Genomic DNA, 22,357 nt, shown 5'->3' on the forward strand with positions numbered 1-22,357 from the left:
ACACACGCGAGACAGATACACCAGAGTGCGCACCTTTCATCTGCAGAGTTGTCGGTTCGGGCCTCAGCTGGCTCAGACCAAACTTCTTTCTTTACGTTGTGCTTGTGTTAAAGCTAAATCCTACAGAGCACAACAAATGTACATCCGCTTCAATAGTTCAATGTAACGTGCGCGTCTATCGGGCACGGAGTTGCGAGTTCAAAGCTCATCTAAACTGTACTTACTTTTAACTGTAAAAGTAATTCTTTATTATAATGATACTGTGCTTGTGTGTTAAAGCTAAATCCTACTGAGTGGGGGAGCTAGGGGGAGCTAAGGGGGAGCTAAGGGGGAGCTAAGGGGGAGCTAAGGGGGAGCTAGGGGGGAGCATGGGGGAGCTAGGGGGGAGCTAGGGGGGAGCTAGGGGGGGAGCATGGGGGGAGCATGGGGGAGCTAGGGGGGAGCATGGGGGAGCATGGGGGGAGCTAGGGGGGAGCATGGGGGGAGCATGGGGGGAGCTAGGGGGGAGCTAGGGGGGAGCTAGGGGGAGCATGGGGGGAGCATGGGGGGAGCTAGGGGGGAGCTAGGGGGGAGCATGGGGGGAGCTAGGGGGGAGCATGGGGGGGAGCATGGGGGGAGCATGGGGGGAGCTAGGGGGGAGCATGGGGGGAGCTAGGGGGGAGCATGGGGGGAGCATGGGGGGAGCTAGGGGGGAGCATGGGGGGAGCTAGGGGGGAGCATGGGGGGAGCATGGGGGGAGCTAGGGGGAGCATGGGGGGAGCATGGGGGGAGCATGGGGGAGCTAGGGGGGAGCATGGGGGGAGCTAGGGGGGAGCTAGGGGGGAGCATGGGGGGAGCTAGGGGGAGCTAGGGGGGAGCATGGGGGGAGCTAGGGGGGAGCTAGGGGGGAGCATGGGGGGAGCATGGGGGGAGCTAGGGGGAGCATGGGGGGAGCATGGGGGAGCATGGGGGGAGCATGGGGGGAGCATGGGGGGAGCTAGGGGGGAGCATGGGGAGGGGGAGCTAGGGGGGGAGCATGGGGGGAGCATGGGGGGAGCTAGGGGAGCTAGGGGGAGCTAGGGGGAGCTAGGGGGGAGCTGAGCATGGGGGAGCTATGGGGGGAGCATGGGGGGAGCATGGGAGCATGGGGGGAGCTAGGGGGAGCATGGGGGGAGCATGGGGGAGCATGGGGGGAGCTAGGGGGGAGCATGGGGGGAGCTAGGGGGGAGCTAGGGGGGAGCATGGGGGAGCTGGATGGGGGAGCTAGGGGGAGCTAGGGGGGAGCTAGGGGGGAGCATGGGGGAGCAGGGGAGCTAGGGGGAGCATGGGGGGAGCTAGGGGGAGCTAGGGGGAGCTAGGGGGAGCATGGGGGGAGCAGGGGGGGAGCTAGGGGGGGGGGGGGGAGTAGGGGGGAGCTAGGGGGGAGCTAGGGGGGAGCTGGGGGGAGCTATGGGGGAGCATGGGGGAGCTAGGGGGGAGCTAGGGGAGCTGGGGAGCTAGGGGGGAGCTAGGGGGGAGCTAGGGGGGAGCTAGGGGGAGCATGGGGGGAGCATGGGGGGAGCATGGGGGGAGCATGGGGGGAGCTAGGGGGGAGCATGGGGGAGCATGGGGGAGCATGGGGGGAGCATGGGGGAGCTAGGGGGGAGCATGGGGGGAGCATGGGGGGACATGGGGGGAGCATGGGGGGAGCTAGGGGGGAGCATGGGGGGAGCTAGGGGGGAGCTAGGGGGGAGCATGGGGGGAGCTAGGGGGGAGCATGGGGGGAGCTAGGGGGGAGCATGGGGGAGCTAGGGGGGAGCTAGGGGGGAGCATGGGGGGAGCTAGGGGGGAGCATGGGGGAGCATGGGGGAGCTAGGGGGGAGCTAGGGGGGAGCATGGGGGGAGCATGGGGGGAGCTAGGGGGGAGCATGGGGGGAGCATGGGGGGAGCTAGGGGGAGCATGGGGGGAGCTAGGGGGGAGCTAGGGGGGAGCTAGGGGGGAGCATGGGGGGAGCATGGGGGAGCTAGGGGGAGCATGGGGGAGCTAGGGGGAGCTAGGGGGGAGCATGGGGGGAGCTAGGGGGAGCATGGGGGGAGCTAGGGGGAGCTAGGGGGAGCATGGGGGAGCTAGGGGGGAGCATGGGGGGAGCATGGGGGGAGCTAGGGGGGAGCTAGGGGGAGCATGGGGGGAGCTAGGGGGAGCATGGGGGGAGCTAGGGGGGAGCTAGGGGGGAGCTAGGGGGGAGCATGGGGGGAGCTTGGGGGGAGCATGGGGGGAGCATGGGGGGAGCTAGGGGGGAGCTAGGGGGGAGCATGGGGGAGCTAGGGGGGAGCATGGGGGGAGCATGGGGGGAGCTTGGGGGGAGCTTGGGGGGAGCATGGGGGGAGCTAGGGGGAGCATGGGGGGAGCTAGGGGGAGCATGGGGGGAGCATGGGGGGAGCTAGGGGGGAGCATGGGGGGAGCTAGGGGGGAGCTAGGGGGGAGCATGGGGGAGCTAGGGGGGAGCATGGGGGGAGCTAGGGGGAGCTAGGGGGGAGCTAGGGGGGAGCATGGGGGGAGCATGGGGGGAGCATGGGGGGAGCATGGGGGGAGCTAGGGGGGAGCATGGGGGAGCATGGGGGGAGCTAGGGGGGAGCATGGGGGGAGCATGGGGGGAGCATGGGGGGAGCTAGGGGGGAGCATGGGGGGAGCTAGGGGGGAGCATGGGGGAGCTAGGGGGAGCATGGGGGGAGCATGGGGGAGCATGGGGGGAGCTAGGGGGGAGCATGGGGGGAGCTAGGGGGGAGCATGGGGGGAGCTAGGGGAGCTAGGGGGGAGCATGGGGGGAGCTAGGGGGGAGCTAGGGGGAGCTAGGGGGAGCTAGGGGGAGCATGGGGGGAGCTAGGGGGGAGCTAGGGGGAGCATGGGGGGAGCTAGGGGGGAGCTAGGGGGGAGCATGGGGGGTTCATTGTTACAGCTAAAAGAGGAAGCAGCTTAGGTGAGCCTCGAACTCATAACTCCACAGATGAAAGGTAGCCAATGAGCCACCGCAGCCGATTACACATTTGCTTCACTCAGTAGGATTTAGCTTTAACACACAAGCACAGTATCATTATAATAAAGAATTACTTTTACAGTTAAAAGTAAGTACAGTTTAGATGAGCTTTGAACTCGCAACTCCGTGCCCGATAGACGCGCACGTTACCATTGAACTATTGAAGCTGATGTACATTTGTTGTGCTCTGTAGGATTTAGCTTTAACACAAGCACAACGTAAAGAAAGAAGTTTGGTCTGAGCCAGCTGAGGCCCGAACCGACAACTCTGCAGATGAAAGGTGCGCACTCTGGTGTTGAGCCACTCATCCCAACGAGCTCCCTGAGGAAAGTCGTGCACACTTATTATTTATAGAACAATCTTTAACACCTACACGTTTCCACCTCTGAGAAGCTTCTGGAGAGTCCTACACCCAACATCACTGTGGAGGCACCATGCTGTCACAGGTAAGTGGCTCATCAGGTAAGTGCTGTGGTTTATATTGAATGTTAATAACTTGCAGGTACTCAGTTCGAACCCGAGGAACAGCGTAACAGGACTCACTTCTACTCATCAGCACAAGATTTCACCTGACCGGTAAGTTTCCTGGAATAAAACCAACTGTGAATTAAAACGTGCATATAAATAAATACGTAATCAAATTCAATCACCCCAAATCATTCGGGAGGATGGGCCATACATTTCCATTTTATTTTTTTTATATTTCAGATACGTTTGAATGCGTTTAAATAAATAGCAACGAATTGAAATCATACTGATGGCCGGGTTTTCAAAACATGTAAAGCATATTATATAAATAAAAATGTTTTTTTTAATTAAAAAAATGTTTATTTATTTATTTTGTCTGGAAACTTATGGCCCACTATGTAGATTGTTGTTACCATTATTGTATTGCTTTATTACATAATGTATTGAAGTGAATGAACACATGGTGGCAGTACAGGCATGTTGAATCCACAGTGACGGTAAAGAAGTAGGTCAGAGTAGGACGAGGCGCACGTACGTCATTGAAGCGTGGATGATTTCATATAATAATAATAATAAACAATAATCCACTTCCGCTGGACTCGGATAAGAGTAAAACCAAGTTAAGATTCAGCTCTTAACTTTTAGCTACCCAGCTAATGCTCTTATTTATGGGTTGGGATTTGCCTCGATAATGAACTGGCAGATAATACTTCAATGTTTGCGATAGCTTTAAAATGACAACAAGAACCAGACGTGTTATGCAGAGCTGGTCATTTAGATATTTAAATGTTACATCGATTCTTCTTTATCTGTTTATGATGATGATGCGGTAATTACGAGGTTATTATCGCGTCGTTTTCTCTTTGTAGAAGGTTTTAAAATATACAGCTCATCTCATCACACCTCATCCTTCAGAACCTGACTCCACCCTCCTACCCCAACCCCTCAATTTATTAGATTATACTAGATATACAAAAGAGGGCATGTTTTACACACTTTGGTTACATTCATGACAGAACAGGTAATTACTGCTTACACAAGCTTCATCAGCTGAAGTTTTTATTTGGAACAGTTTTGTATCTTAAACCCAGAGCTTTCTTGTTGTGAGGCGACAGTGCTACCCACCATGCCGCCCTACAAATATTAAAAATAAATAAAGAAAAACCAAGAGGGCTTGAACATGTTATACAACAAAGAAAAAAACCCAGTTTGCTTTACTGTCAGCTACAAAACTAATGCTTCATTTATGTCACATTGCCCTCTAGGTTTCAGATGTGGTGTCCACTGTGCACCATTAAACTCACCTATAATGGCCATGCAGAAATTACAACTGAACAGAGCATAAGATGGGGTGGGTCACTCGATGTATGCGGTGTTCTTCACAATCATCTGAATGGCTGAGCACTTGATAATCACTTACCCACAGCAGGAGGCACAGTAGAATGTTCCATCGTGCAACTTACCAAAGTTGAAGATTCTGCTGGTAATGTTCTAGTACCAGAAACCACAGGGTACCATAATCACAATTAAACGATTTTTAAACAAAGACATTTTTGCCTTTTCTTTTTTCCTCCATTAATGACTATTAAAACTACATTATCCTTATAATAACGATTCAGTCATGTGTTCATCAGACTTACAGCGAGATCCTCTGGTTCTAGGTCCCTCTATACTGTGAGTGAGCAGTGAAGTACAAGCTATTTACTTGTTACAGCCAGCAATCATATACTACATAGATCAGATCTATATCTAACTGTCTTGAAAATAAGTCTGTGTATGCATTCACTGTAATCCTTCTGTGTTTCCCTTCCCACAGGTTTGATGTCTGGCTGCTTTCCTAGAAGAAGAGAAGAGTACAAAATTCTGTGATTGTCAGTTTCTTCTGAAACAACCCAGCAGAATTACATTTTAGGCCTGAGAACACATATTTACCTACATTTCATTAAAAAAAAACCAGATTATATATACATATAACCTAAATAAAATGTACATTAGCTATAAAATAGTCTAGACAAGTACTACAAACCATTCACTGAAAGCTGACATATTCAGAGCAACTAAATACAATTACAATGAACAAAACATTGGGGACATTACAGACATTATACAATATAAGAAAAAAAGTTAAACGTCACAATGCATAGTTTGTTATCAGCTAGTTTTAAGTAACAATGTTTCACAGCTTTATTATACAAAGGTGTCATCATACTATTACAAATTGTAGAAGGATTCTAAATCAGTATAGGAAAATGCAACTATATATAATGACCACATAAGCAAGACCTTTGCATGGCAACGTCAAATAAAAAAATAGATGGAACGACATCTCAGGGATAGCAAAAACACCCAAATTAAGCATAGCCATCAAATGCCTCTAATGCAAGCAGTTAGGGGCAAGTGATAGACCAGCATCATTTACATTTCATTTTTGGCATTTATCAGATGCGCTTTTATCCAACGCGACATACAGTACCACAAGTAAGTGAGGGTTAATGGTCTTGCTTAGGGGCCCAACAATGGCAACCTGGCAGTGGTGGGGCTTAAACCAGCAACCTTTTGATTACTAGTTGACACATTTTTCTGATTCTAGGTTTGTTTTTACTCACTAGTGTCCTTTGCTATACTCGCTATATTTTATTATTATATGATAGCTTTTGTCTTTTCTGTGTTTTTTTGCCAGTACAGGTGAATAGGTTGGAATTTATTTGAAGTTGTCTATGCTTACTACTACAACAAACAGAAATACCTGTCTACATATTAATTGCTGTTTAAAATGGCTTGTCTCTTGGGTAGTACCTTTGAAAGCACATGTTGGAACCATTTAAAATGGGTATACTGCTGTACTATAGTTTAAAGGTACTTTTTTTTTTTTTATCTTCTTAGGGATCCTTGTATTAACAGGTACAAAAAATACTTGCACTAAAAGTACTGTATTATGCCTCAACAGAGTACAGCTTCAGCAAAATGGCTCTAGAATCTCTTTTTTATCCAACTCTTGCAAAAAACATGCTAGTATTTTCCCAGCAGATTTGCAGAACCTCAGTTGCTTCATCTTCTGCCTTACACAGTATGCATGGAAACTCAGCTTCGCATTATGGTGGATTTGAGAGTAGCGAGCCAGTGGTGCCCTCGATGATTCTGACCAGGCTGTAGATCCTTACAAAAAATAAAAAAATTATACAGTTATGCATAATGTAATGTATATATTTAATGCAACAAGTAGATTTAATACACATGCAACTTACCATTGAAATGACATTATTTAAATCATTATCATTAAAATGATGAATTCTTGTCATCCTAGTTGATTTAAGGCAAGCCATAAGACAATGGTACAAATTGCAACATGATGCTGTACATATAGACTGGTGCACTGACCGTTCACTGAAAGCTGCCATATTCATAGCAGCCACACAATTACAATCAACACCACATTGGCAAATTAGACACTATACAACATTTAAAAAAGAAGATAAAAAAGAAAAACTATGACAAGTTACAATTTCAGAATGCAATTAGTTACATACAAATGTTGTCATTACACTATCTATTAAACTGTAGAAGGATTCTAAATCATGAAGAAGCTGAAATTAAGTTTGAATGCAAAGCTCTAAATATTATGAATATTAACAATATTATGAACTGTGTTCATTGTCTTCTTGGAAAATCTTATAATGCTGAATTATACAATGAAGGAAAAAATCCTACTGACAGTTTTAACGCTAAGTTAAAACAAAATAAAACAAATATCCATTTTGTTGTGGCAATAGAAAAATAAATTAATAACTGTTGGGTTAATAGATCTCCACTTATTCCATGCTTTCAGCAAACAGGCTTCTCATGTCTGTGTGTAGTCTGTTGTCTTCCTTCCTTCTTCTCCAAGTGTGTCGTGTTTAGCGAGCAGCTCCTTGTTGCATGACACCCAATACATTTTTAAGCCCTCTCCACCTACACACTGTTTATTTTGGATGACATCCTCTGGTTTGGGTTCCTGATGTAGGCCTATAGGAATAAGTACAATATATGAGCATAGACAAGGACGGATTAAGGATAGTCTGGGCCCCTGGGCAAAGAGTTGCATGGCTAGGGCCCCCAAGAGACCCTGGGGTCAAAGTCCCTAATAGTCAGAGGATCCTTAAAATGGAGGGCCCTCGGAAATAAAAATATATTGTATCATAAATGTTGATAGGCATCGCAAAATGTTTTGGGCCAGGGCCCCCTGACCTCAAGGGCCCCTGGGCGCTGGCCCCACTGGCCCGGTCAGTAATCCAGCCATGAGTATAGAATACAAATATGGATAATTCAATAATCATGCAGTAACAGATAATATATCAGTACAGGATACAAAAAATATGGATATTCAGTAATCATAGAGTAACAGATAATATATTAGTACAGAATACAATATGGATATTCAATAATCATACACTAACAGATAATATATCAGTACAGAATACAATAAATATGGATATTTCAATAATCATACAGTAAATCAAATTGCTAGATGAATCATGTTAAACACTTCATTATTTAAAAAAAAAAATGCAGCTCAAAACATCACATCATGAATCATTTAGGTATGAATGTAGTATTGATCTGTTTAATAAGTGACTGAATTTCTCGTTTATTAATTTACCCTTAAATGTGTCTTACTCACATTGCATCGTTCAGTCGTCAGCTGTACTGTGCGCTCTCGGATGGATGATGTGCTGTACAGATGTGTCGTTCACAAATGAGTCGGCTCACCAAAGTTCACCATAAAGAGAAGTAAGCCGAGTCGTCCGCGGTCGACACATCTTCACAGCACAGCGATAAAACGAAGCTCTGGAGTTCCGAGAACGCACCATACCGAGCCTTTGTTCAACACATTCTACCGTCCGAGTCCGGTCTCCTTACCGGAAAATGAAAAGGTTCAGGCTTTCCAGCTGGAGGCATTTAGTTCTTCAAGTTCTTTTGTTTCAGTGTTTTGCTCTGTTTGGAACTTTTGCGGCTCCTTCACCCATTATCAAGTTCCCAGGCGATGACGTACCTCGAACAGACAAAGAAGTGGCACTGGTGAGTTGGGCAGTGATCATGCAAAAGCTTGCACATGTTTTTAGTCGTAATATTTTAATAAACATAAGGTTAAAGAAAAATCCATAAAAGTTGGGACAGTATGAGAAATGCAAATAATAACAGACGTTATTTGTACATCTATTTGGTAGGTATTTACACACAAAAGAGTACAAAAAGATTTAAGACTAAGATTTCTTTATATAAATATATGTTCATTTTATAAAGACACCTGGTACACATTGAGATCAGTCATGTGACAAGACAGTTTATCCAATGGATGCAATAGCAAAAAACTTTTTTTTCAAAACTGGGCAACAGTACAGGGCTATTTTGGACTGCAGGCAGAACAGTCTAGCACCTTCTAAATACGCAGTCACGTCTGCTCAGAGTAGTCTGGTCATGTCACCATGTGGTTTTCATTTTGGACACCACAGACACTTTTTTCCTGTACTTTTGAAAATGAACTCGTCATTTTTACCACGTCAAAAGTGCTAGGTTTAGCTAAAACAGATAAAGATTAATATAGACTAGAGAGAGCAAGCGGACTAGAGTGGCACAAGCTACACTTATTATGCAGGCCATTATTAAATGCATCTGAGGTAGCCAAGAAGAAATATGATGATTTAGACAAAAGAAAATGCAAACCTACCTTTGCCACTCCTCTGTGCAACAATCCTGAAAGAGATGTTTTTTTCTTTAATTAAATACATAATATATTTTGAAATTCATCACATTTAAATTTGAAATTCAGAAAACATTTAATTCTTAATAAAATCAGAAATTAATAAAATTAAAATTAAAAAATGCATAGAAAATTAAATTGATATCAGCTGTGTTTGACTAGCACGTGAACAGCTAATAGATTGGTGTTACAAGCAGGGTTGTCAATTAAACGTTTCAGCCATAACATTTCAGAGTTAGGAACACCAGTAAATGATGAGTTAACAATGAGACAAGAAAAAAATATCACTGACTAAACATGTTGCCAGAAGAGATGTTGTAACAGACTCACCAGTTGTGGAGATTGTGGGGTGACAGGGTTACAGAATCATGTCATTTTGCCCTGCCATTTATGGCTTGCAATAAGGGCATGGAGGCATAGATGACTTGATGTGTCAGTTCCTCTTAGCTGAATCACCTGCATTTTCACCTGCTAACAGAAGATTCTGCAACTTTTTCTCTTGGAACCATGATGCACGCTGTACCGGTGCAGGAACATTGTTGCTTTAGCAAGTTGCTCCAGGCTGCATTTCTACTGAATAATAAAGCAGAACTGTTTTGGTTTAAAAACTTGGACAGTTGAGTTCTGTAAAAATACTTAAATTCAAACATTTAAAATCAAACATGAAAACCTTAAACATAAAAACCTCTGTACACCGCTAATTCCCAGATAAATTAGCAAGCGGAATAAAAAAAAAAGACTTGATGTTTCGTTTTTGAAGTAGAGCTTTGCTTCTGATTGTCACATTTTTTATAACATTTAGTAGCGAAGTAGTGTGTTTAGATACAATGATACAAATGATGCATTCATGTAAATAAAAATTATTGTGAAACTTATTTTTGGAGCCAGGGTTAAAAAAGAAAAAAAAAAAAAGAAAGTTTAGGACACATTGTGTTGGATGTAATTAGCAAAGGCTGGAATGCGGTATCACTGAGGATTAACTTAAGGTTGTTGTTTTGTTCCTCTCTTGAACTCTAAAGCACTACTTAAACAAGTTTTATGGATGCCCACAAGACCGATGCAACTTAATGGTTCTAAAGGATACGTTGAAGAAGATGCAGAAGTTTTTTGCTATTCCGGAGACTGGAGAGATTGATCAGAAGACTGTTGAGACTATGAAGAAGCCCAGATGTGGCGTCCCAGATGTAGCCAATTACAACTTTTTTCACTCAAAGCCTAAGTGGCAAAAGAAAGACGTTACATACAGGTGAGCTGCTGTTTTTCATTTGCGTGTGCATCTGCATGGACATTTGAGTAATAACATTACTAACATAAACTGCTGCTCTTTTTTTGAGTTAGATTGCGCACTCATTCAGTTCTGGGAAAAACATCCCCCTTGTGTTTTTTTTGGATTGCAGGCCATATTTGGTGAACCAGCTGGAATGCAAGACAAGCAATCTTTAAAGAATGTTTTGTATTGGCTTTTGTGGCTACATCTAACCATAATGACAGTGCTTGTATCACTAGCAAGACACAAGCACTGAACAAAAATAAATATTGGTATGTCTGTTAAGTGTCAGTAAAGCAAAATCTCCAGTTTTCAGTGTTTAGTGTTCAGTGCAGCAATCCAAGCCAACCGACACTGTGAATGACCCATATTACACATAGTTTTATTTGAAACAACAGCCAGTTCTTAAGACTCATTACCTTTTCTACTCTAAGAGTTCATAGCAACACATCTCATACTTCCCTATCATCCTATCATATTCTGCAGCTTCTGAGAAAGCCTTTCACAAGATTTTGGAACATTAATGCTACAAAAGGTGGAAGCCAGTATACTGCAGCATTAAGACTTCCCTTTACACAGGAACTGAAAATCTAAGCTCAAACTAAGCTTTAAACTATGAATATCCTTTACCAAATATTTTTGATCCATTAAGCTCCTGACCAAATTTCTACTAAGTGCAACTCTGTAGTGAGGGGTGCCAGATATACTGTAGATATTTTCTGTGCTGTGACTTGTGTCCTACAACTTGAAGTTTGTAATATAAATACAAACATGTCCAGGAGCAACGACAGCTGCAAAGTCTGAAGGTCTACCTTCTTTTTTTCTCTAGGATACTGGGTCACACTCCAGATATGGATGAAGAGACTATTGATGATGCCTTCTTCCGTGCCTTTAAAGTCTGGAGTGATGTCACACCTCTTACCTTCACACGCATCATGGATGGAGAGGCTGACATCATGATCAATTTTGGCCGCAACGGTATTTCTGAAAACTCTGCGGTGTCATGTGATTTTGTTTGGCTGGGATTTTGAGTTTCAGTACACAACAGACTAGCTATGTGTTAAATGTGCAATGGCAATTTGACAGGTGTTCACAGTTTCACTCTGCATTGCTTTTAGAGCATGGTGATGGTTATCCATTTGATGGAAAGGATGGTTTGCTAGCCCATGCCTTTGCTCCTGGTGCTGGGATTGGAGGAGATTCCCACTTTGATGACGATGAGCAGTGGACCCTGGGAGACGGGCAAGGTGTTAAATTAGATGTCCTGATCAGTAAAGAGGTCTTTTCCCAAGCAACAATCAAACTAATAACACATTTTTATTTTCTCTAGTTGTAAAGGTCAAGTTTGGTAATGCAGAGGGAGAGTTCTGTAAGTTTCCGTTCCTCTTTATGGGGAAAGAGTACAGCAGCTGTACATCGCAGGGACGTGATGATGGCTTCCTTTGGTGTTCGACAACCTATGACTTTGACACGGATGGAAAGTATGGGTTCTGTCCACACGAGTGTGAGTAGCTAGGAAATCTGTTGTTTATAATATTTTTATGTTATTAGGATTTTAACATCATGTTTTACACACTTTGGTTACATTAATGACATGACAATATCAAACACAGTCATTGACAATTTTGTACTGTATCTTCAATTTACCTCGCTTGCTTGTTTTTGGACTGTGGGAGGAAACCGGAGCTCCCGGAGGAAACTGGCAAACATGGGGAGAACATGCAAACCACATCTATTGTGGACAAATTTATAGCCATTTCTTCTTGGGTGAAGTGACTTTTTAATAATTAAACTGCATAAACTGCATTAAAGACAGCTGCAATATATTCCAGACATCTAACAAACCAACCAATCTATTAGGGAAAAAAACACTTTAAAAAAGGTAATCGTAATCTGATTACCAGTAAATTGAAAAAGGTATCACAACATGCTGTATTTCCTATTTTACAGTGCTGTTCACACTAGGTGGAAATGGACAGGGAGCACCATGTAAGTTCCCGTTTACTTTCCAAGGGGACAAGTATGACAGCTGCACCACAGCAGGTAGAGACGATGGGTACCGCTGGTGCTCCACCACTGAGGACTACGACCAGGACAAGAGCTACGGATTCTGTCCTGAGACTGGTAAATCATTGTTTTCTACAACTCACACTGTCGCAAACATATCACTTTGCAAATCATCAAATGCAACAGTAGTAAGCAATTAAAAGGCTAGGTGTTAGTTTTTCCCTAAGTCTGTATTTACTGACTTTTATTAAAGATACTGAAACCTCAATACATGTGCATGTAAACATTTAAGAGTTATGTTTTTTTAAACTGAGATGTTAAAAAATTGTAGTCAGACATGCTGCTAATTTCAAATGTAAGTTATATATATATATATATATATATATATATATATATATATATATATATATATATACACACACACACACACAAATATAGAACTGTATTAAGCACAATATAGCCAGAAATAAGTCTTGTTGTGAGATGGCATCTCTTCAGTATCTAATAGTCAGCTTTGAAAGTATTTTAAATGTTTTCCACTGTGGGCTCACAATGTTTTTTCCATCATGTCAAAGAGAACTACCAGCCCACTCATCTGGATCCAATTCAGCAGGAATTTAGCTGTGTGTGTGTGTGTGTGTGTGTGTGTGTGTGTGTGTGTGTTTTCATATAAACTTTGCATTAAAAAAAAAAAACCCAAAAGATTTGTTTATGTTGTAGCTTTAAAAGAATAACTGTACCAGCAGTAGAAGCATCTGTTTTTATATTTATGCTACTTTGACATCTTTTAGGTCCTCAGCCAATAAAATTAATCGCAAGGGGACAGACCTCTGTTTCATTTTAGTGTAGAATTGCAGTTTCTGGGTATGCAAAAGGATTACTGAGATTGGCCCCCTATCCAGGGTACATTGCCCCCTTGTGCCCAGTGTTTCAAAGAAGGCTTTGATCTGCCTATGACCACCACCAGGACAATGCAGTACTGAAAAATAATGAATACTGTCTCCTCATGATGCAGTATTTTGACAGGTATTTTGTAGCCAGTTAGCCCTAATTGTGAAATAGAATAAATAGTGAAATTATGCAACAAGCATGTTCCTATTCCTTACTGAACAATCGTTTTTAACAGTAAGTTACTGATTACTCTATCTCACTGACCCCTCCATTAACTGGAAATTATTTCGAATTAAAAGCCTATAAAAGACAGATTTCCTCTTTTTAAAACTGTTAGGATCTTTCATTGCACCCAGTTGTGCTCTTTTACCTCCTGCAGCCATGTCTACGGTTGGAGGAAACTCTGAGGGTGCTCCTTGTGCCTTCCCCTTCATTTTCTTGAGTAAAACCTACGATTCTTGCACCACCTCTGGACGTAGTGACGGGAAGATGTGGTGTAGCGTAACTAAAAGTTTTGATGAGGACCGCAAGTGGGGCTTTTGCCCAGATCAAGGTAATGTATTGCTTAACCTATTATTCATAGCTACAATATTTCAATAAACATTTAATGGAGCTTTAAGTTTGCACACTGTTTAGCATTTTCAAATGTGCAATGCAAGACAGTGAAATACAAACATTTGGTTCAGATTTCAGAAATAGTGTTTTAGTCGATCTTCAAAAAAACTGCTGTCAAATAAAAAGAGCTAACTCTGTTTGATTATTAAATATAAACCCAGATTTGGTAACTTTATACTTTGGGTTACTGTACTTCAGGGTACAGTCTTTTTCTGGTGGCAGCTCATGAATTTGGCCATGCTCTGGGTCTGGAGCACTCTCAAGACCCTGGAGCACTAATGGCCCCCGTCTACACATACACTAAACACTTTAGGCTCTCCAACGATGATATCAAAGGCATTCAGGAGCTATATGGTAAGTAAAGGCTTACATAAATCAAATACTAACTCTCATTTGTGTTTAAATAAGTAATGTTGGCATTAAAAAGATAATATTGTTTTCTCACAGGTGTACCAACTGATAAGCCACTTCCTCCTACTCAGGGTCCAGTTACTCCTATGGATATCTGCAGTGAGAATATAATATTTGATGCTATCGCGCAGCTCAGAGGGGAGACCTTTTTCTTTAAGGACAGGTAATTAAACTTTAGGTAATCTTAATGCCTTTCTCTATAAAACCTTTACAGTTTTACAATATTTCACTTAATTCTGCTTCACTATATAATGGCTCATTTTTTTTCTAATAACTTGATTCACAGCTTTGTAAACATTCGAAAAATCTCACCTTACATAGTGTGTTACCAGTCCACAGGCACTTACAGGTTCTGCAAATACATACATAAAATATTTTAGCACACATTATAGTTACATAATATTTTTTTAATATTCAGTCTATTGTTCATTGTTAATCAAAGCCTTAAAAAACTTAATTGGACTAAGAACCTTTTGCTGCCTCAAACAAACACAAAAAACAGCAGTGATTCAGCAGTGAGTAAAGTTTTCAAAGTGCAGTAGTCAGGTTGCTAATGAGAGCCTGAAGAAGGAAATAGTCTGACATTTATCTGGTGTTAGTTTTAATATACTGTAATTTTTATTAACCTCACAAACAAAAAATGTGTCAGCAAAAGAAGTCCTATATTTTTTTTACACAAAGTATTTTTCACTTAACCTTTAGTCAGTTTTTGTACTACTAAAGTTTAAATTACATTATTGTACTTTGCTTTTAATTAAGTTATTTTCATTTTCCAAAGCTGACTTGCCAAGTTTGAGATGTTGAGATGTGACTACACTTTTTTTTATTATTGGTGTAAAGTAAGGAGCTATGCAAATAACTTTAGACTTAATAAATCAACCTGCTGTTAGTAAATCCCCCCTACATATAGAGACATTCATCCACTCCCGATATACCCTGTTGAAGACTGAATTTGTTGGAAATGGCAACACACACACACACACCTATGTGCATAATGCAGTCTCAAAGCAAAGCCTCCGCAGTGAGAGTGTACTTAATGTCCTGCACACAGTGTCATGTTTACTTTAAAATCCCCACAGATCTGTGGTTAGCATGAATATTCAGGAGACCACACAGTGGACAGTGCCTTTTGGTTAAAATGATTTACCAAACACAGCCTTGAGGACTAGCTCTAAGAGTTCTTGATGTACAGTCATGTTTATATTGTTTTTTTTTGGTTTTATTAACACATTACTATGCCTACTTTCCTTAATGCCTTTATTAAGTTATGATTGGTAACTTGCCAAAATGAGCTAGACATGTGGCTGGAAGGATACGTGGTATAGAAGTTCTAAGGTGGGTGTTGATCAAAAACCAGGTTGGCAGCTGCAGTTTTAATCAGTTGCCAGGGTCCGAAACTGGACATGGGAAGACCTACCTGGAGATAGTTGCAATAGTCCTGCCTTGAAATGACAAGAGACTGCACAAAAATCTGATTGGCCTCGAGAGAGTGAAACAGTCAAATCTGTTTGATAATGTAGAGGAAGAACTGCTAGATTGGGAGATAAAGAAAATGCAGAAAAATAATTAATACAAATCCAGGTTGACAATTATTTTTTTAAAATGTTGGATAAATTCCTTGATTATAAAAAAAAAAACAAATTTATACTGTGTTATAATATGATTTAAAACATTCTGCTGCTAACATGATCACGTTTTTATTCCATTTGAATTTCATATGAAATTATTAAAAGGTTACAACAGCTAAACCTACCAGAATTGCTTAGAGATTGTTTGCACAAATGTAGAAGTGTAATTGCAATCAGTAGACTACAGTGAACCTAAAATTCCTCTGTGAGCGAGTTACGAGGCTCATATTACTTCAAGGATGGATGACATTAGCTTTTAGATATTCACACAGCTGGGTCGCTTTAGACAGCTGTTTAAACAATTAGAGAGAGACACAAAAATAAAGGAGAGTAAAACTAATGAACTGTGCATTTTATTTATTGTGTTTGTGCAGCTGAAACAGAAAACCATGATTGAGTTTTGTTTTGCTTCAGGTATATAGATCATAAGTCATAAACTTACCTCTAAATGGCAGAACATTGTGTAGTTTTTTCTCTGTATGTGTCCTTTGCTGTCCTGTTGGAGCATGCTGATGTGCAAGAAAGAATTGTTGACACTACACTTAGTATCTGGCTGGTAAGCCAGTGCAGATAGGGAGTGGTGTCTAGACGTTTAGTGATGCTGTATCCAGATTTAAACAGGTCTACAGGAATGGGCAGACTATTATGTTATAAAAATGCTGAGGCTCTTTTCTCATTTATCTGAGCTATGCATGCAAATGTGTCATGATCTATTTGCATTTTTATAGCATGTACACTACATTGCCTTAAAAATCTGTAAAGTAGGTGTACCTCATAAATTAATTAATCAAGGAACATACCAAATAGATGTATCTAATAAAGTAACAATAAAAGTAAATGTACCTTACAGCTCAGCTCAGTCCATCATCTGAAAGTGTACTACAGCTCCACTTCATAGGTCAGAACACTGCTCAACAAATTAAAAAGATTGTTATAAAATAACTAGTACAACACCAAGTCTTTCTGACTTAATTGTTGATATATATTTGACCATAAAAACACATTTATAAAGATTTTACACAAAAAAGCAAAGACTGCTGATGGCTTAGCTGTTGGTACAGATAGTAATTTCATATTGCCGTTTTGTATAATTCTGTAGCACAGAAACTATGTTTATACTGCCACTGCATGCAAGCTGTAAAAACCATAGTCAGAAATACACTATTATGTCACTTGCACAAAATCAAGTCATATTTGCTTTGTATAAAAATGCATTGGATCTGTCCAGATCTGCCTTTCCAAATTCTAAACTTTTGTCCTTTGAAAAATAGGTCAGTGAAAAAAAAGCTGGGGGAATTGGGTTTTACCGCTGTATTGAATGTTGGAAAAGCGACTGGGTTTGGGTCTATGCCACTGGCTTCACTCTTGGACATAACGAGAAACAGATGCTTCAAAGAATCACCCCATTGTTGCCATTGTTTCAGTCGCTATGCTTTAGCCATGCTTGCTCACTTTCTTTATGTCTTTCTCACTTTCCCTTTCTTTTAATTATTCAGAGCCTCTGACTTTTCTGTAACTCTTTACTTTGACTGCCAATACTCTGCTTATACTAAATGATGCTGGCTTATTACCCACGACGTTATTCACCACATTACTCCTTGTGTCACTAATTTCATTTAGTCATAGTGTCACTATTAAACAGCTCATAAGTCATTTTCAAGTAAAACATTTTGTTCTTGCTCCCTTGTAGGTTCCTATTCAGGACAACTAATCCAAACAAGAAGCCAACAGGCCCGATGTTGGTGGCCACTTTCTGGAGTGAGCTACCTGAGAAGATAGATGCAGCCTATGAAAACCCACTGGAGGAAAAATCAGTTTTCTTTGCAGGTAAAGTTAGGACCAGGACATCAGTATAAAATGAAATAAGAATATTTTCGTTGGCATGAATCAATGAACTTTGTTTAAATGCTATTGCCAAAGAGTAAAAAAACCCACAAACAACATTTGCCAAGTCTAAAGCAGAAGAGGAGAGTTTAAGATGTTATATACAGGTCCTTACATGCCCACCTTTACATTTCCTCCAACAAAAGCTCTTTACAACTAGCATGTAAGCTCTTGTTTTAAAACTGCTCATGCCTGCAGATAAAGGTTGCAATTCTTACACTTAATTCATATACATGTATTGATGTATAATGAAACCAGAAAGGACATCAATCAAGGATCACCTTAGACACACATTACAAAGCCCAAATTATTTACCTTATTAGCCTGTTCCACAGAGGGTTTAACATTGTGTTAACGGCTCCAGTCACAAGTATCACAATTATTTTTGTTTTAAACAGGTATTTAACTGAATAAAACTAATAAAATTAAATGCATTGCTACCCAGCTGTGATTAACTGTTTAAATAACGCATTGACTTGAAGCTTGTATTATTATATTAAAAGTAAATGCTTCCTAAAATTCAGTGTGTAAGCCGCTCAGGTGGCGCAGCGGTAAAAAGAAACGCGCTGCAACCAGGGCTGGATTCTGAGAGCGTGGTATCGAATCCAATGTCAATGTGTGGGTGGCAAAGATGCATCTGGCTGCTGCTCGTGTTTCGGAGGGGATACGGGTTAGCTTCAATCACCTCCGTCAGGGCAGGGTTCGGCATAGACAGAGAGGAAGCACGATGCTAATTGAACAATTGGATGCGCTAAAAAGGGGAGAAAAAGGGGTAAAAAATAAAAATAAAAATAAAAAATAAATAAAATTCAGTGTGTAATAATTTTAATGTTTTGTGCATGTGTGTGTTTTAAAGGTGATGAAATGTGGGTGTATTCGGCAAGTACTCTGGAAAGAGGCTATCCTAAGAAGATCTCCTCCATTGGCCTTCCAACTGATCTTGACCGCATTGATGCAGCCTATTCATTTCACAAGAGCAAAAAGACCTACCTGTTCTCTGGAGACAAGTTCTGGAGGTACCATCACAAAATCACATTACTTTATCAGGTCAAAAATATAATTTCAAAAACATGCATATTACAAAATATGGGATGCAACAAGACTGGGTTTTTAGCATGAGCTGATATTGTCAATGTCCAGAGGTCAAAAAACACATTACAAGGCCAGTAGAAATAAATCATCTAAAACATTCCAATGTTTTAGGACGTTTGACTTTTTGTATGACTTGGCAGCTACAGCTTGTAGTGAGTCACATTAATGTCCAAGCAAACAATAACACAGAATTTTACAAACCAGGAAGCAACAGTAGCAAAACGAAAGCAAGTAAGCCAAAACAAGATGCGTGTCTACACAAATACAGATGTTTGTTGTTGTTTTTTTCATGTTTGCCGCCTATTAACACACAGATTGCTGTGACTATGAATGTATTAAAAAACATTGAGGGAATTCTTGTGAACCATGCCTTTGACGTTCAAGTCGGCACTTAGTAACAAAATAGCCATCACTAATTTACTGGCTTCTTAGACCTAAAATGAGCACCTCTATCTAAGCCACAAAGTGATCATTTTACTCAGGGATTGGATCTGTCCTATGGGCCACTAATTAAATAGGTAGTAGGACAATGGGCAATAATAAGAGCTGCTAATGCTGGTATTGTGCTGATAGTTTAAGAAATGTGATTGGCTCACTGCTAGACAAAAAAAAAAGTTATTTCACATACTACCCAAAAAACTCAAACAAATAACGATCAAATATGCCGTTCTGCTCCACAATTTATATTCTTAGAAATTAGATCAAAAATTGCATGGCCTATATGTAAGCAGCCCTGATTTCTGTCATATTTACTTTATAGGTACAATGAAGCCAAGGAGAAGATGGACCCTGGTTTCCCCAAACTCATTTCTGAATCCTGGAATGGTGTTCCTGATGATTTGGATGCTGCCTTTAGTATGAATGGGAAGGGTAAGGTTATATACAGTGTTTATAGAATGTAGTTTAGTTTTGGAATTGTGTATATTAAACCTCAACCTGCAGTGCTTTAGATTAGTCTGGAGGTTTTATGATAACCTGGATTGGTAAAATTTTGGTAAACCAGCCACTTCTGGGAAGGTTCACCACTGTTCCCAGTTTTCTCTGTTTGTGGATAATGACTCTCAATGTGGTTTGCTGGAGTTCCTGAGCCTTAGCAATGGCTTTGTAACCCTTTCCAGACTGGTTTGAACGTGGTTCCACATGCTGCTTTTTGAGACCTTCTAGCCTGCTTTACATTGACAGACAGGTTGAATTCAAGTGACGTTTGGATTCAGAAGAAAAATGAACCCAAGCATTAACTGAATTTGTTTAACTGTTCAATTTAGTAGCTAAGGGGCACCTACTTTTCCACAAAGGGCCAGAAATCATCATTTAAATAAGCACATCGTGTGTACTTGGGTTCTTTTTGTCTAATATTAAAGGACATTTGACGATCTGAAATGTATTGGTGTGACAAATATACAAAACTAGTAGAAATTGGGAAGGGGCAAATGTTTTTTTGTTTTTTTTTAAAGAACTGCACATAGGCTCATTTACTGCAGCCAGTCATCACCAAAACTCCTAAACAGGAACACACACTTAAAACCCTAAGTTAAACATACCAACTGTGTGTGATGCCTGAAGGGCACCTCTGTACCAATACTAAAGCAGTGAAATGCTTATAAAGATGTTTTACAGGCAGTTATGTAGAGGTACACATTTAATAGTGTACACCTTTTACCTACTGAAGGCTAGAAAAAAAGTACCAAAGCTTCTAGCTCTCAATTTCCACTTTTGAAAATGGCAGTAACAAATGTCAGTTAACAGAAACTGTGGGAGTCGAGGCCAGATCTAAAATTGTCACATTATCTAGGTAAACCAGAGGCATTTTGGAAAAGTAAAAGGGACTTTAAGGAATGTTTAGAGGCAAAAAGGGAACTATGTAACGAAAACACCACTAGCAGTTAAATTTGGGGAGGATCTAATAATTACATAATTCACGACAGCATCTGATGACGCGTTAATGACATGTTTGGTGTTATTTACAATGTTTTGGACACAACCCTTTGAATGAATTTAGATTTACAGTATTTATACAATGTTCTTTTTGACTGTAGTTGTGAAAATTCTAGTTTTGTTGTTTTGACTTGTGATGTATTTGTGATCTGCAGGCCATAGCTACTTCTTCAAAGATTCCCTGTATCTCAAAATGGATGAGAGCCTGAAAATCATCAAAGTAGGAGAGGTGAAAGCAGACTGGCTTCACTGCTAAGCAGAAAAACATTCCATGGGCCACAGGATTTGGGCCATGACCTTTGACCTTGTGTCATTTTATTCTGCTCCACAGTGGTGTAATGTCCCCCACTGACCCCAGAAACGATTAATCAGTATTTGTTACTCAAGTATTTGTCATCAAGCTCTGGATCTTTTTCATAATGTGATGTAGTTAAAAGGAGCTACTTCAGTAGGACTGCAAAAGTAAAATTTAAAGAACCACAACACTAATTTTTTTTGTTTTGAAAAGTTTTGTCTCAATGGTTTTAAACAATGAAAATGAGTGATTTGAGAACTAGGAACACATTTTTGGTATAGTATATTAAGGATATATCAGATACATGTTGGGTACCTTCTGCTTTTAACTTGCAACCACTTTTGTACCTTGTACAAAATTTGAAGTGTCCTGCAGAAACAGAGATTGAACAGAGCAGTAGCTTATCATGTATTTTGTTCTTTTCTTTTATGGCATTAGTTAATTGAGGGCACGGGTTGCCTAAGTATGTATATGGGTTTGGCGCATGATGGACTCATGGCAAGAAAGTATCTTGAAAATAGTTGATTAACCATATGTATTTTGGTTTTTGGCAATATAAGTTTTTTTTTTTTTTTTTTTTATTGTTTGCTTTGTGCACTGTCACTACAGAATTCTGAAAATAAACAAAAAAATTAAAGAATTAAATGAAATGTATCTCATTTTTCTCTAACTCAAATGAATGTGCACATTAAAGTTTGGACGTACAAATTAAAGATTACACGCACAAAAGGTTTAACATTATAACTATAGAAGACTGTACTTTATCTGTAACCATCAGGTAGGCAGCAGTGCATAAAACGAGCCCCGATTCTGATTTTTCTCTGTCTATATGATCACCAAACTACAGCGTTTGGCTACGGTCCACTGTTCCTTTTAATATGTACAGTCAAACCAACACAGAAAAGTCAACAGCTATAGATAGCTATTGCCCAATGAGGAATATGCTACAAGCTTAAACGAGATTATAGTTAATGATGTAATTTTGCCATATGATTATTTTTGACCCAGCAGATTTTCACTTCTAAGACCATGACATACAAGTTAGCTTTTTTTTTATTAGCACGTCAATTTTTTTTTTCTTTTTTACAAGCATTTTCATTAATGTTATGCAACCCTGTGCAATACAACTGGTGC

The 22,357-nt window shown here is 40.9% G+C and overlaps 1 protein-coding gene and 3 long non-coding RNA genes across 4 annotated transcripts; 2 read left to right on the plus strand and 2 right to left on the minus strand.

Moving 5' to 3' along the window:
- Positions 1 to 4,581: 4,581 nt before the first annotated feature.
- LOC134303908 (uncharacterized) lies at positions 4,582 to 5,410 on the plus strand. The gene is made up of 3 exons (XR_010007719.1): positions 4,582 to 4,944; positions 5,096 to 5,135; positions 5,278 to 5,410. It is a non-coding gene; the product is annotated as an uncharacterized LOC134303908 (long non-coding RNA).
- LOC134303905 (uncharacterized) lies at positions 4,911 to 9,853 on the minus strand. The gene is made up of 5 exons (XR_010007716.1): positions 9,529 to 9,853; positions 9,166 to 9,191; positions 8,358 to 8,490; positions 6,526 to 6,617; positions 4,911 to 5,298 (listed from the first exon to the last, which is right to left on the minus strand). It is a non-coding gene; the product is annotated as an uncharacterized LOC134303905 (long non-coding RNA).
- On the plus strand, positions 8,086 to 21,862 carry mmp2 (matrix metallopeptidase 2). The gene is made up of 13 exons (XM_062989367.1): positions 8,086 to 8,516; positions 10,218 to 10,444; positions 11,295 to 11,443; positions 11,584 to 11,712; positions 11,796 to 11,969; positions 12,416 to 12,589; positions 13,743 to 13,916; positions 14,177 to 14,332; positions 14,426 to 14,552; positions 17,708 to 17,844; positions 18,758 to 18,917; positions 19,754 to 19,863; positions 21,084 to 21,862. The coding sequence occupies exons 1-13, from the start codon at positions 8,364 to 8,366 to the stop codon at positions 21,182 to 21,184; spliced, it is 1,971 nt and encodes a 656-aa protein (XP_062845437.1). The 5' UTR covers positions 8,086 to 8,363; the 3' UTR covers positions 21,185 to 21,862.
- LOC134303907 (uncharacterized) lies at positions 16,247 to 16,908 on the minus strand. The gene is made up of 3 exons (XR_010007718.1): positions 16,861 to 16,908; positions 16,460 to 16,640; positions 16,247 to 16,307 (listed from the first exon to the last, which is right to left on the minus strand). It is a non-coding gene; the product is annotated as an uncharacterized LOC134303907 (long non-coding RNA).
- Positions 21,863 to 22,357: the final 495 nt, after the last annotated feature.

Source organism: Trichomycterus rosablanca, chromosome 27 (assembly GCF_030014385.1).
Source record: "Trichomycterus rosablanca isolate fTriRos1 chromosome 27, fTriRos1.hap1, whole genome shotgun sequence".
Classification (NCBI taxonomy): domain Eukaryota; kingdom Metazoa; phylum Chordata; class Actinopteri; order Siluriformes; family Trichomycteridae; genus Trichomycterus; species Trichomycterus rosablanca.